This window comes from Populus euphratica, unplaced genomic scaffold (assembly GCF_000495115.2).
Source record: "Populus euphratica unplaced genomic scaffold, PopEup_1.0 scaffold67.1, whole genome shotgun sequence".
NCBI classification, from domain to species: domain Eukaryota; kingdom Viridiplantae; phylum Streptophyta; class Magnoliopsida; order Malpighiales; family Salicaceae; genus Populus; species Populus euphratica.
This window is the reverse complement of record NW_011499914.1, coordinates 320,956-335,740: the sequence shown is the minus strand read 5'-3', so window position 1 is coordinate 335,740 and position 14,785 is coordinate 320,956. Positions and strand designations below refer to the sequence as shown.

General features: G+C 30.2%; 1 protein-coding gene across 1 annotated transcript; it reads left to right on the top strand.

The window, feature by feature from the left end:
• Nucleotides 1-4,196: 4,196 nt before the first annotated feature.
• LOC105134353 (CMP-sialic acid transporter 3-like) lies at nt 4,197-11,419 on the top strand. The gene is made up of 17 exons (XM_011038731.1): nt 4,197-4,419; nt 4,503-4,659; nt 5,136-5,350; nt 5,705-5,821; nt 6,350-6,406; nt 6,506-6,583; nt 7,577-7,621; nt 8,308-8,367; nt 8,456-8,578; nt 8,756-8,833; nt 9,213-9,282; nt 9,794-9,901; nt 10,065-10,198; nt 10,299-10,378; nt 10,671-10,716; nt 10,791-10,872; nt 10,959-11,419. The coding sequence occupies exons 3-16, from the start codon at nt 5,183-5,185 to the stop codon at nt 10,839-10,841; spliced, it is 1,215 nt and encodes a 404-aa protein (XP_011037033.1). The 5' UTR covers nt 4,197-4,419; nt 4,503-4,659; nt 5,136-5,182; the 3' UTR covers nt 10,842-10,872; nt 10,959-11,419.
• The last annotated feature ends 3,366 nt before the right edge of the window (nt 11,420-14,785 follow it).

Below are 14,785 nucleotides of genomic sequence, written 5' to 3'. Positions count from 1 at the left end.
AAGTAGTTAAAAACAAAAATGCACAGATTACAGATTATAGGACTTTGACTAAAACGATGTCGTGCTCTTTTCTCTTCGATGTTCAGCTTAAAGAGATCGTACTGGGCCGGATCAAAAGGTAATTTTAACAAGAAAAAGATACGCGGGTTAATGTTTTTTTTAAACTAAGAAAATTTTTGAATGATAAAAATTTGTAGTGTTTTTAATCGATAATCATATAAGATAATTAAATATAAAACTAAAATATATGAAAAAATCATTATATATATAATGTAAATTGTAATAGTGAATTAATGATTTTGCTCTTGAAAAAACTATTAATAAATTGATTTTTAAGAGGTAAAACGGTTTTATTTATTTATTTATTTGTTAGTTTTTAATTGTTAAAGAATATTTAAATCTTTTTATTATTCTTTTGAAAATAAAATAATTTTTTTATCTTTAAAAATAAATAATACCTTTGAATTTAAATTTTTAAAAGCTTGGCTTGATAATCTTATACATAATTTCAAATGGTTTTTTTGTAATAATATTTGGATCCTGAAATTAAAATATTACTTGTTTTTAACTAAAAAGATGCGATAAATATTTAATGTGTATACTGAATGTATCAATGTGTCTATCGCTTCATCCCTTTTAAGTAACATATACAATTAAAGCACTAAGGGGCTTGGCCTAGCGGTGGAAGGGGCTTATCTTCTTCCATTGCATATGGGTTCGAGTCCTGGCATGCATGTCTATCACCCCGCGGTGCCTTACATGCCTATTGGATTTGCAGGGTATTCAGTGGGCCGTGGAGATTAGTCGTGGTGCGCGCAAGCTGACCCGAACACCCCACATAAATAAAAAAAAACATATACAATTAAATATGATGGTAAAAAATATTATTATATCATGTCATTCAATTCATTTTGGTCTTTTCTCATGCAATGCATGTAGTCGTCAGATCTTTAATGCATTGCTAATAGCTTTTTCTTTTCTTCTAGAAAGTCATGTTTGGCCTTCCATATTTTCATATCAAGCCTTTAATTTTATTTTATTTTTGATTTTCTCCTTTAATTTTTTATTTTTATTTGTTTTATTTTAATTCATTTCAAAAAATTTATTTTGTTTTTAATTGCATCCTCCTTTAATTTTTTTGTAAATTAAATTTGATCTTTATTCTTTTAATTTTTTATTTAAAATAATTTTTTAATTTGTTTTCTTTTTCACTTTCAGCCTTCATTTTTCTTTCCTTCCATATTTGATGCTCATTCTTTTCTTCTATTTTTACTTTGGTTAGTTTTTTAATTTGAGATTTGTTTTTTTAATTTCATCTGGTTAACAATTAAAATTTTTAATTAAACCTGAAACTTCAATTCCTAATATCATGAATTTAGAATATTAACTTAGGTTTATAATCACATGACAATTAGTATAGGTTGAAGGAGTAAGTTTACCGATTTTTTCTACAATGGCTAGGTTTATAATCACATGACAATTAGTATAGGTTGAAGGAGTAAGTTTACCGATTTTTTCTACAATGGCTAGGTTTATAATCACATGACAATTAGTATAGGTTGAAGGAGTAAGTTTACCAATTTTTTCTACAATGGCTTCCACACTCATCATTCTTTAATTGCTGTGAAATATTCATTATCTTTTTTATTACTATTTTGCAAATTTAAGTTGATATAGTGACTATAAATTCAAAATAATACTTAGATTGAGTCTAAGAGTTTTTTTTAGAAAAAAATTCACTTACTTTTAAAGCTTAACTTCAAGGGCTTAATTATCATCTTAGAGGCAACTTGATCTTTTACTTATTGTTGATAATAATTTAATAACTTTTTTTGTTTTTATTTATTGATATTGAATTGGTTAAGAAATAGACTTCGTGAATGACTTTTCTGCTTTGTTTAGGGTTATCATGGTCTTGAATAAATATATATTTTAGAATTGATACTTGAAATTGCAAGCATTTAATTTTTATCACATAATTAAGTCAAAATTATTAAACCCGATTAAGTTCATAAATTAAATCATATGCGACCTGGGGTCATCCAATATACTATTGTTCTTGGTTTTTTTTATAAGTTGATCCATGCTTTTACCAATCATTTGAGTTTTTTTAAAACCCATTAAATCAATCAAGTAATATCAATTTAGCTCTTAATTGAAAACTTAAGTTAGACAAGAAGTCAAGTTAAAGGACTTCAAAAAATACATTCTTGCTCGAAATTAATAGCATTGTTAAGAAAAACCTCATGCTCTTAGTATTTTTGTTTACTTTAAAAAATTTGGTCCAACTTGTTGCAGAGCACGAACTAATAGACTAGTAAATATTAAAAAGAGTTGTTTATGATAATAATAAAAAAAATAAACCAAGAAATTGAGAAATAGATGAAAATTAAAAAAAAAAAACATGATCTCATATTGTGTTGTGCTATTTAATTTTTTATTAAATTATATGTCAATTCTTTTTTATAAGAAGTAAAAATTAAAATCCAATAAAATAAACAACTTAATAACATATTTTTTTATTATTAATTTGACTTGATCTTATGACTTTTTTCATTGCGCATGGGTTTTAAGTTGAATCATGTTAAGTTATCTAAATGTATTATGTTTGATCTAACTGATCCAATTATAGCTCGATTTCCTATTTAAAAGTTATTTTGATTTAAAGAAATTTCAAGCCATCTTTGTTTGAATTAAAAAAATAATCTAAGCAATAACATTTTTTATCAACCTAAGTTATGCATCTATTTAAGTTTAATAACTTTATTTTTTAAAATAAAAATTTTTATTTAGTTATATGATAATAAAATTAGACATGCAAAGAAAATCAATTAAATAAAATTTAAGGAAAAACATCATGAAGAGCCATATAAAAAAAGCACTTGTTAATACCACAAAAATATGTTATTATCTTAAAAACAAAATAAAAATTAAATTATAGTTTATTAAATAATATCCCAAATACACTTGAACTTATTTAAAAACTTTCAAAATATGGTTTGACTTGAAAAAAAAACCTCCAAGATGATTTTGTTTTATCTTATTTAAAAAAAAAACTATTAAGAAGACTACATTTTAGATCAAAACAAGTGAGTTTAGTTAATCTATAAAACTATTGATTGGAGTCATTGACTTATTTGAATTTAATAACTAATTTTTCTTATAACACATTTTTTATTTAATTATGAGACACTAAAAATAGATATGCATATAAAAAATTCAAGATTAAAATAAATAAATAAATCATTGAAGGTTATATAAAAAATTATTTGTTAATATAAAATAACATTACAGGATAAAATTAAAAAATAATTAATTATTAAAATTAAAAAAACTTTTAAAATTAAAAAAAAAAACAAAAAAAAATGGTCTACTGGATCTAAAGAAAATCACCACCACTTTTAGTGTTTTATTTAATGTAATTGTAATTGTAATATGACATGAATTGAGTTTAGGATTTTAATTTTATTTCTTTTGTTGTATTAAATAAATATTATTGTTAAACGAGAAAATTAAAAATTAATTTTTTTAGTTTTATAAAATGAAATAAATAGTTCTTTTAATTTAAAAATTATTCAATTAATTATTTGATTACTGTTGATCATGCTTAATTTAATATTTCTTTGTTTTTAAAATATCTTGTTTCATATTATCCATTTTTTATTTATGAAAAAAATATTATGAAATAGGTGAAAGTAATCATGCTCCAAATAGATTTAAAATCATAAATATTAATTAAATATTTTTGAAGCTAGAGGGACTATTTAATTAACATTGTAAGAATATAGGGATTAATTTATAATTTAATGTCAAATGATAGGTACATTGATAAGATGATTTGTAAATACCATGAAATAAATAAAAAACATAAAATTGATTTTGATTAATACATAAATTGATATCATAATAATTAAACTGATATGATAATGCTTTCTACAGTAAGGAAAATCATACAAGAATTAGTGAATTCCATATAAGAATGAATATTGGTTGTGCTAAAGTCACACACCACCACCCTAACACTTCCATCACCAATCTAACACTCGAAAATAATTGGCCAAACACATCACCATAAAGCAGCCTTCATTTACTTTGACTTCACTTCTTCACACGCAAATCTGACACGTGATTGGTCCGTCACCTTTCATTGAAGTCGTTTTCCATTAACCAAAACCCAAACACACCAAACACCGTGTGTTTTGTTGTAAATCCGAAGCAATAATAATAATAATAACAAAGTGCATGCATATTCTTCTGAATCGCACCTCCCTCTCATAATAATAATAGTTCTGCGTAACTTTCTTTCTAGAGGGAATTCAAATCTCTCTCGCCGAGAGAATTAAATTGGATTTCCGCGTAGCAGTGGATCTGACCGGAGATTTCACCGTCGGTGAATGAGTTTTTAAGAGATTGATTTAGGTGAGATTAAAGTATTGATTTCCGTTGCTTTTATTAAAGCACCAGCTCTTTTAATGCTCTAACCGTTTCGGGTTTCTTTTAAGAGAGAATTCCATTTCTTATTTTTGTCTGCCGAATTCAATTTGAATCTCCCCCGGCAAGAGAATTGGATTCAATTTTGGAGGAGCTGTGGATCTAATCGGAGATCTCACCGGTGGCCGAGAGTTTTTCGGCAGATGAATTGTTGAGATTGTGATTCTGGTGAGATCAAAGTGATTTTTTTGTTGTTTTCTTTGTTTAGATAACGAAGTGTTAGTTTTGGACTTTGAAAGCGCAGGATCTGATGATTCTTAATGTACTGTTTGGATCTGGTCTGGGTTCTGTTTATCTTAATAGATTTAGTTACTTTCTTATGATTTATTGGATCAGGGAGAATTTTAGCTATAAATCCATGTATTATTTTTAACAATTTCAAGTGAATTAGGTATCAAGAGTTGAAATATGCGCATGATTTGAACAAAGATTAGCTATTAACTGTGAATTATGTTTGTGTTAATAAATTTGGTTAATTTCTTAATGGAACAGAGAATTTTAATTTCCTTAGTTGTTAATATATGATTTAAATCCGTAACTTCAACAATCAAGTGCTAAATGTTTAATTAGCAATTGATAGTAATAATTAATGACTGTTCCTTGTGGGTTATTAACTTTTTTTTAACCTTTATTATTCTGTGTAGATTTAATTTTGTGAAGTGTAGAAGTGTGAGCAGCGAGGAGGAAGCCAATGAAGAACGGCACGTTAGAATGCAGTGTGTGCCATTCAAAATTGGTTTCTCCAAATTCTAGAACATATTCGAAGGCTTATGATCGACATAAGATCAGGGTTTCATCAAAGCAGCGTGCCCTTAATGTGCTTTTGGTTGTTGGCGATTGTGTCCTAGTTGGTTTACAGGTGATTAGTTGCCTTCACGATTTCTCTCTCTCTCTCTCTCTTTTCTAATATGAGTTCATTTGAATATAGTTTGTTGGAAATTGGGATGGGCAAGCTATCTTATAGATCTGTTTGCTACTTTTCTATGTTTATATTTAGAATTGTCCTTTGCTGATTGACAAAGTGAATACCAGTGACTTCATTGTTGATATAGTTCATTCAAATATCGTTTGTGGTATTGTTTTGTTTAGGCGTGCAATAATAACTAATTTGGTTTTTGCCTCAACTGTCTTCTTGTTTCTCTGATTCCTTGACATGTTTTTGTCTTCTTGTTTCTTCGATTTCTTAACATGTTTGATTTGCTTTTATTGCCAGCCTATTTTGGTTTATATGTCCAAGGTGGATGGGAAGTTCAATTTTAGCCCACTTAGTGTTAACTTCTTGATAGAGGCTGCGAAGGTTCTGTTTGCAATTGTCATGCTTTTGTTCCAGGTACATTTTATGTTCTTTTCTAGTCATTTAAGTTTTCTAGTCATTGAAGTGTTTGCCTGATTCCATTTTTTTCTGCCATCCTCCCATGGCCTAATGTAAAGCAAATGGACATTGCATAATGCAGTAGTTATAGTTTTATGCTTGCGGCTTCAAAGTGTTGAGGTTTGAATGCTGAGATAGTCACTATATATACCTGACATTGCCAAAGAATTGGTTTTTCTCCTATTGCCATGCCTAATACATGTTATATTTGATCTCCAACTGAGTATTGATATGTAAATCAATCTCCATAAGTGGAGTGGAGCTTGGAAATAAGGAGAGATCTTGACTTAGATGATTTATACTCTATAGTTATTTTTCACGTTTTAGTTTTTATCCTGATTTGTTTTTGTGTTTGCTTATAGCATTTCATTAAATGTTAGTGTCTTCATGAAAACTAGAAAGACTCTTGAACAAAAGATTTTTGTTATGCCTCTTATGTGTATTCATTTTCTAGCTGATGATGTAAAGTTTTGGTTAATTATGCAGGCGAGGCATCAGAAAGTTGGAGAGAAGCCCCTTCTATCAATCTCCACATTTGTACAGGTATCATCTTTTTCTCAGAAGGGTTGCACATTTAAACAAAAGATTTTCAATGTTATGTTTGACAGCCTTAAATCTGGCCATGCATTATCTTTTTTACAGGCAGCTCGTAACAATGTTCTTCTTGCAGTTCCAGCTCTTCTTTATGCTATCAATAACTATTTGAAATTCATCATGCAGGTATAATTCTTTTGTAATCTCTTCCTATCTATTCGGTCCACATTTTGTACTCTACTTTATTTCAATTTGCTACCATATTTGTTTCAATGGCTCAATACCATGCATGGGGGCAACTACTGAGATGCAATTGCTTATAGGGATGGTGATTGAGGAGGTAAATGGGCAACTTATCCCAGCCTTCTCTGACCATGGTAAATATATGGGTGAGATAAATAAGTTGCTGATTGGACTGGGAGGGCCTTAAGAAAACATGATGTGCATTTGGGTTGTGGCTGGGTCTGTCAGACCCTACCTTGTATATTTTCTCAATGCATGTTGTGTATTTGCATCATGTGTGACCTCATAAAGAACACAAAGACTCTAGGATATTATGTAGGCTTTGGATTCATGGGCTGTCATCCAAACACAATTGCTAGTTGGATCCTATGACACATAATTATCAAATATGATGGATTCTGTGGAAACAGTATTACCGAAAAGGACCAATGAATATTGTGCCAGCATTGGCTTGCTCTTCTTTGTGAAAGGCTAATTGTCCTAGTTGCTTACTCTAGGGAATGAATGTAAGTAAACTATCAAAATGATAAAGAAGTCCAGAATTTTCAATTTGGTTTTGTAGAGAGAAGAATGTCCCACCAGAATAGTGCAAAGTCTAAACTTTTGTGTTCAGTTATGAAAATCAATGCATTTGCTTCCTTTGACCGGGATGAATTGCTTTTGATGATTTTATACCGAAGGAAATCTAGCAACTTCTTATCTGCTTAGGAGTGCATCCAGCTCCTATTTTGATGCCTTGAGGGGCATCAGAAACTATAAATCCAGGAAGCTGTGAACAGTGGGGCTTACACACAAGATTTACTCAGAAACTTTGCTAAAATAAGAGTGGAAATGATATTATGTTTTTTTTATTTAAGATCTATTCAGATGTAGAATTAAGCATTATTTTGTGTTCTCATTCACCCCTCAACTTGTAATTTATTCTTTGTTTTGCAGTTATATTTCAATCCTGCAACTGTGAAGATGCTGAGCAATTTGAAGGTATTCTATGATGAATATTTCTGATTATTAGAAGCTTAGTTATATTGGTTGTTAGCTTCATGATCTTCCCCTGATAAACACCAATGCTTCCAGCTTTGGTGGACTTGTGACATTTTTTCAGTTTCAACTATCCAATAAGGATCTTGAATTTAAATATAGGTGAAGAGTCACAAACTACAGATAAAATTCTTCGAAGCTGTTCAACATTTAACTGAGAAATCAACTTTTGGTTCAGAGTCCCAGATGAATATATATATATATAGTGGCTTTTAAATGACTGTGAGCAGTTTCTGGTCCTGTACTCTCAGTATTAGACACTCACTTTCCACTGAAACAGCATGCTCTACAAAAAAATCTTCGAAAATTGAAGTAGAACACGTTGATAAATTAGTAAACTGAGACAAAGGATTTTCATCTCACAGAAATAGTTTTACTTGGATGCTAAAATTAATGAAATTAATCATATTTGATTCTTTTCACCAAGGGCTTGGATGAGGTGTAATAAGAACTTCATTTGTGGATAAATTATGCCTGGATATGGTGAACTGGGATGCTGCTTCTCTCTCTACCAGAATTTTTATATAGAAATGCTCATGTTATTTTTAGAAGGGAATACAAGCTCACATTTATGTTTTAGATCATGTACTTCTACTTAGGTTAAATTTTGTTTCTCTGTGAACTTGCAGGTTTTGGTAATTGCTGTTTTACTGAAAATCATAATGAGACGTCGGTTTTCCATAATTCAGGTTATTCCATGTTTTAGGTTCACTTATGACCACTTTTCCATGTCATTTTCTTGGGAAATATAGGACTGACTTGTGGGTCTCTTAACAGTGGGAAGCTCTTGCTTTGTTGCTCATCGGAATAAGTGTAAATCAGTTGCGCTCTTTACCTGAAGGTACTACCGCTATGGGCCTTCCAGTTGCAACGGGTGCATACATCTACACATTGATCTTTGTAAGTGAATTCAAGTATAATATTGCTGAGGATAGTAATTACTATTTGTTCAATGGCATGAAGTGCTGGTTATGAAAGCAGATTCTGTTAAAAGTAGTCATCTGAATGTAAAATATTGTCATGTTCCTCTTTTTTTTTCTCCTCGCATGTTGGAGGCTGATTTTTGGAATTTTACAGGTGACTGTTCCATCTATGGCCTCTGTATTTAATGAATATGCTATGAAGAGCCAATATGACACAAGCATATACCTACAGGTGATATTTCATGGTTGAGGAATTTGGTTACTTATGTTGAGCATTAAAACAGTGTTCAGAGTATCATGTTATTTATGGTATCACTTGTGATGACCATCAAATGATGATTATGATTGTTTATATAGATTCCAATATGAAGTACAGTATTTGTTACCTTTAATCTAGGGAGGAGTTCCCTAGCAGGTGTCAAGCACATGCTCTTGACTTCTGAAGGACTTTGAGTTGGTAGTGCATGGCTCCATTATTTAACGATTGGGTCAATCTGCTTCTGCCCTGAGTTGAAGCTGCATTGTGAACTTCAAAATTGATATTTGGATTTTTGAAAGAATTAAATCTCAATAAGTTATCCTAACATTGACTCCAATTCCTTTGCTTCCAGAATGTATTTTTGTATGGATATGGTGCTATATTCAACTTTTTAGCAATACTGGGAACTGTCGTGGTCAAAGGTATTGAAGAAATCTATTACTTAATTTTAATTTTACAAGGAATTTATGATTACATTGAGAGCAATGCCTAAGTTCTAATATCAGGTGTTTGCAGGTTATGCCATTAATGGGTTCGTGTTTTATTGATTTATCTTGGACAGCTTTTTTTACTCCTTTATCTAGTTTACTTGTGACATTGAGGAGAAGTTTTTATGATGGATTTTTCAGTTGTGAATATTTGGAACATAAGAACTGCTGTGAAGATTTAAATTTCTTTATTGTTAATAGGGTATTGGAATGATTGATAAAATTCTAATATGATGGCATCTACAGCTGGCTCCTACACTCCTCTAAGAATCTTTGATTGAATTGTTATTATGTTCAAAAGTCATGCAAAACATTTTGTTGTAATAATATTTTCATGAGATGATCAAATGCCCGTTGCCTATGATCTTGGTAGTTTTGTTTCGTGGGATGCTTATGCAAAACTTATGGTTGTGTCCCCTGACATTTTAATATTGAATGTTTTCAGGACCCAGTAGCTTTAACATCCTGGAAGGACATTCAAAAGCTACCATGCTTCTAATATTTAACAATGCAGCCCAAGGAATTTTGTCTTCTTTTTTCTTCAAATATGCAGGTTCTTTTCACCCCTAATGTCCCTTTGCATGAAATGATTTTGATGTCTACATGTCTTAAGTTCGTATTTGGATTTTTATCTTACCTATATGTGCTTCTGTGAGTGATGGCATAAAAATATTATTAGCAACACATGGGTAGTGATGTCATTTGGATGTTTTCAGATACAATCCTGAAGAAGTACTCTTCAACAGTCGCAACAATCTTCACTGGCATTGCATCTGCTGCGTTGTTTGGTCATACTTTGACCATAAACTTTATGTTAGGAATTTCTATTGTGTTCATCTCAATGCACCAGGTGATTTATAAAGATAATTGAAAGGAAATTTTTTGGATTGTAAACTTTTTTTTAAAAAAAATTGAGTACCCTCTTTTCTTTGGCTTCATTTGTCATCCAGTTCTTTTCACCACTTGCAAAAGTCAAGGACGAACAGCAGAATGGAATGACGGAACTAAGGGATGTTCCTGAGAAACTCAAGTATGTTCTCTCTCTCTCTCACTCACTCTGTCACACACACGCACTCACTCCAAGTGGCCAAAGTTTAAGAAATAGCTTTGGATAATTCAAGTTGTTCTTCCTGCAATTTGAAAAAATTACCCGTGATCAGCTTTAAATTGGATATGCCTCAAGGGAACCTGATTTAGTTGCTTAATGCGATTTTTTTTTTAATTCTTGGATGGGGATGGAAAAGAGTTCCGAGAAAATACTTTGATTTAGTTTATCTTCTTTGTTCCAATAATGAGGTACATTATATGATATTACTGTTCAGGTCAAAAGATTCGTTCCTAGATTTGGCAGCAGCAGCTCATGTAGAGGTGTGTATCTGTAGTTACCATAATTTAGATAGTATTAACTGTTCTCAAACTTACCACGCTTTTGCTCTGTGCAGACAACTCGTCATGCAGGAGAGGATGAAAGACGGCCTCTACTCCCTACCTAAAGCTTCACTGAATTTGTTTTACATTAGAGAGGTACAACTATTGTGAAGATGTTGATGTTTCTTAAATTTTTATCTGTTAGATATTAAAGGCGTGCTGCAACAATCTTTGTTATTCAGGAATTTTTGTGGGAAGAATTCTTTTGGCAGGACTTGTTGGACTGAAGAGAAGACAAGTCCATTGTCAGAATCACAAAATAAATACAACTTGGAAGAATTGTTTTTCATATTTGAGAATCCTTTCCTGCTTCTTTCTTTCACCCGGTCGGTGTGCCTTTCAATCATGCCCGGGTTATCTGGGTTTTCCCTGCTCGAGGCTTGGCAAAGATTAGTAACATGGGTTACCAGGTACCTGGTTCCCAATGTCTTTCCTGCCTTTTGAAAACTAATGTGGGGTTAATTTTGTTCTTTCCTTTAAAGATATTCTTTATCCTGTTTGCCCAAATATCATTTCTTACTCTCTTTTAGAAGTCCATATGGTGTAATGAGAAAAAATGTCCCCTTTTCCTTATACATATCATGCTATTTAAATGTATCATTTTGTCGCAGTAAATCAAAAAATAGTTATTATTTTTTCTTAATGTAGTTCCTCATTGATAACAATTATAACTGACATGGCTATTCGCATATGCATTTTAAATCGATAAATTGATTACAGTTTTTCTTATATTTGATATTCTAGTGGCATTTCACACTCCATATATGCATACAGGGCCTACTGTTTTTTCACAATAATCTTTGCCTAATGTGGTGTTTGCAATGTAATAACAATTATTTTTTACATGTTTTTTTCTTGGAAATTAATAAATTTTTTTTAAAAAAATTATTGTTAATATTAAGTATCAAAATAATTTAAAAAATATAAAAAAATAATTTGAAATGCTTTTTCATACTGCTTTTAAGAATGTATTTGAAAACATGTTTCTAATTGTTTTTTAAAGTATTTTTTATTTAAAAATATATTATAATAATATTTTTTAAAAAAAATTATTTATGATGTTTACGTATCAAAACGAATTAAAAATATTAATTTTAAATAAAAAATTAAAAACTTTTCGGAACACTGGTTGGATTGATAATATGAAGCGGCTACCTGTCCAGATTAGTTAAATTTTCAACTTGTATTCATATCCAGTAAAGGATAAATTACTAGTGAGTGAGTGACCTCGAGTCACTATCTAACAAGGAAATTCCTTCCGCAAACACTTTCCTAACTTTCTTCTAAGCCACAGTGCGATGTAAATACTGCGAATCGGATGCTACCTCTTTTGGAATTTTGACTCATTTGAGATTGAGAGTTAGTATTTTGATTTCTAATTTAGGTTTGGGCATCCTTAAACCATGATTTATTTATTAGAAATGGTATATAGTATATGAAAGTATGTGGCTGCTATGTAAACCACCCGAGCTCCATAGCCACCACCTTCACCGTACTCTAAATAAACCTAGTCCGGGCAACAAAGGTGCCCCAAGCTACATCGGCGAGCTTGGCCATAGTATTCTCCCTGAACATCTTAACCCAGGGAGATTGGAATTACCGTTTCCTCAAAATACACTAGATCATTCCAAAAATGATGGTGGTGAACAAGCAACTGCTGTACCAAAATCCCTCGAAGCGAAAAGTGAAGACTTAGATTTTAGCGGGGAGGTGAGGGTATTATAGCTGTTTGAAGGTTTGGTTGGCATTGTTTTTTAAAATATTTTTTATTTTAAAATATATTAAAATAATTTTTTATTTTTTAAAAAATATTTTTAAGATTAATATAAAAAAATTAATTTTTTATATAAAAATTTAAAATTTTTTAAAACGAGGGTTCACCTACATGTCCAAACACTCTAGGGAGGCACATTTGAACATGGGAATTATATTCTTTCTGGATGATGTAGATGCAAAGAGAAACACAGAAGGAAAATCTGTAGAAAAACTTATTGCGGAAATAAAAACGAGGGCAATGAATAAATTGGTAGATTCCCAGGCAGTGGGGGCGAACAAGGGGGGATAATAAAGTTTCTTTTGAGAAATGTGACATATTTGATGGTAAGTAGGATGACATTGTACACGAATGCTTTAAATTTCTTGATTTTTATATCTTATTTCTTATTTATTGAATAAAAAAAAATATTTAAAAATTATTAATTTGTTTTTGAGTGTTTGTCATTTATTATTATTTATTAATCAATAAAAAATAAAATAGTTAATATATATTTGAAATATGTATAATATTAAATGATATATATATATATATATATGCATTTTTATGTCAATATTAAGGTGTGTGCGTGTATATATATATATCATATTTTATTAAAAAAATCTAAATATTCTACAGAATATTTATATAATATAAATACATATTTTTGGGTTAGATTTAGTGAGTATCTATCAAGTTGATATTAAATTGACCGAAAGTTGGTGAGGGATGATTTGAAGTCATGTTATCCTGCAAGCTCTTGCTGAAAACATTGGGTCCGATGACATCTGCGCTGCAAGAAATGGAGTATGCAGCTGTTGCTGCACGCAAGCGTTCTTGTTTCTTGCAAGCACGGGTAATTCTTGAATCTGCTAGCCACACCATGTTCTTGGTTCTCAAGATGGTCTCTGCATACCATTCTGTTGAAGTAAGAACAGATTGTTTTCCTATTTTTCTTTTGATGTTGGATTCAAATCCATTATCATGTTTTTTTTTTTTTTTTTTTGTTTCCATATCACCATGTCCATTTAGGAACTCGAAGGTAAATATCAACGTCAAAATATATACTCGAATGTTTTTACGCAGAGCAGCACCATCTGCTACAACAATGGCACTGATCATCACTAGCATTTTCATGAATGGTGGCATGGCACCACAACCAGCAACCACCATGGCTACCCAATGATTTTATGCTATATGAACAGATCGATTTGGTTTTCTCCATTGCATCTCGAAGATGGGATCAGATTGGTAAGCGAAAGTCTAGAAAAAATTAGAATTAGTAAGTCGTTTTAATTGCATTAATATTGATTAAATATTTTTCTCATCTGTCTACAATATAATAAAAATGAGTAGCAATTTACAACATTTGTGAATTCAATGCCCGTGATCTTTAGCGTAACCTACCTCATTTTGAATACCATTTTGAAAAAAAAAGTTAAGAATTTTTTTTATATTTTTAATTTGTTTTTATATACTGATATTAAAAAATCTTTAAAAAATAAAATAAAAATATTATTTTAATATATTTTCAAAGAAAAATACTTTAAAGAACATGCACCACTGTTATCTCAAACGCAATTTATGTATATAATTTTTTTTAAAAATCCAATGTGAACAGTTATAGTTAAGATAATTCACAACCAAATTTTTTATTTTTTTTTCCTAGAAAGTTTGTAGGATATTATCATATGAAGCTTAGAGGGCAAGCAAAAGATGGAAAGGTAGATTGAAGTGAATATTTCATGATTTAGCTCTTCGATGGTTAAGGATAAGAACTCGAAAAAATAATTGTTAGATCTTGCTTAGAGATTGGACTTAAAAAAGAGTTTGAATATTATTTTTTAAAGTTTAACATATTAATGTAATTTAAAATAAATATTTTTTTGTTCAATTTAAAATTTAATATAGATCAAACTATAATTTATAGATTTTCTAGATTAATTTAACAGTTTAAATTGAGTTTCTCTAACTTAATTAAATCAAGTTTTATATTAAATCAAATTAAAATATTGATATAAATTTATAGGGTAATATTTATTCTCCCATATCTGAGGGACATCATTTAAATCCATTAATCTATTTCAACTTGCGGTGTGTCAATGTTTAGCTTCACTTAAATGATGTGCATATGAGTTAATCATTTTACAATAAAATACACATTCAAGGACTAGATTATAACGCTTTGGAAAGTATAAGAGGTGAACTGGAATTATTAAATTTTAAAGGTTAAAATATTGATGTACAGTTTTATTT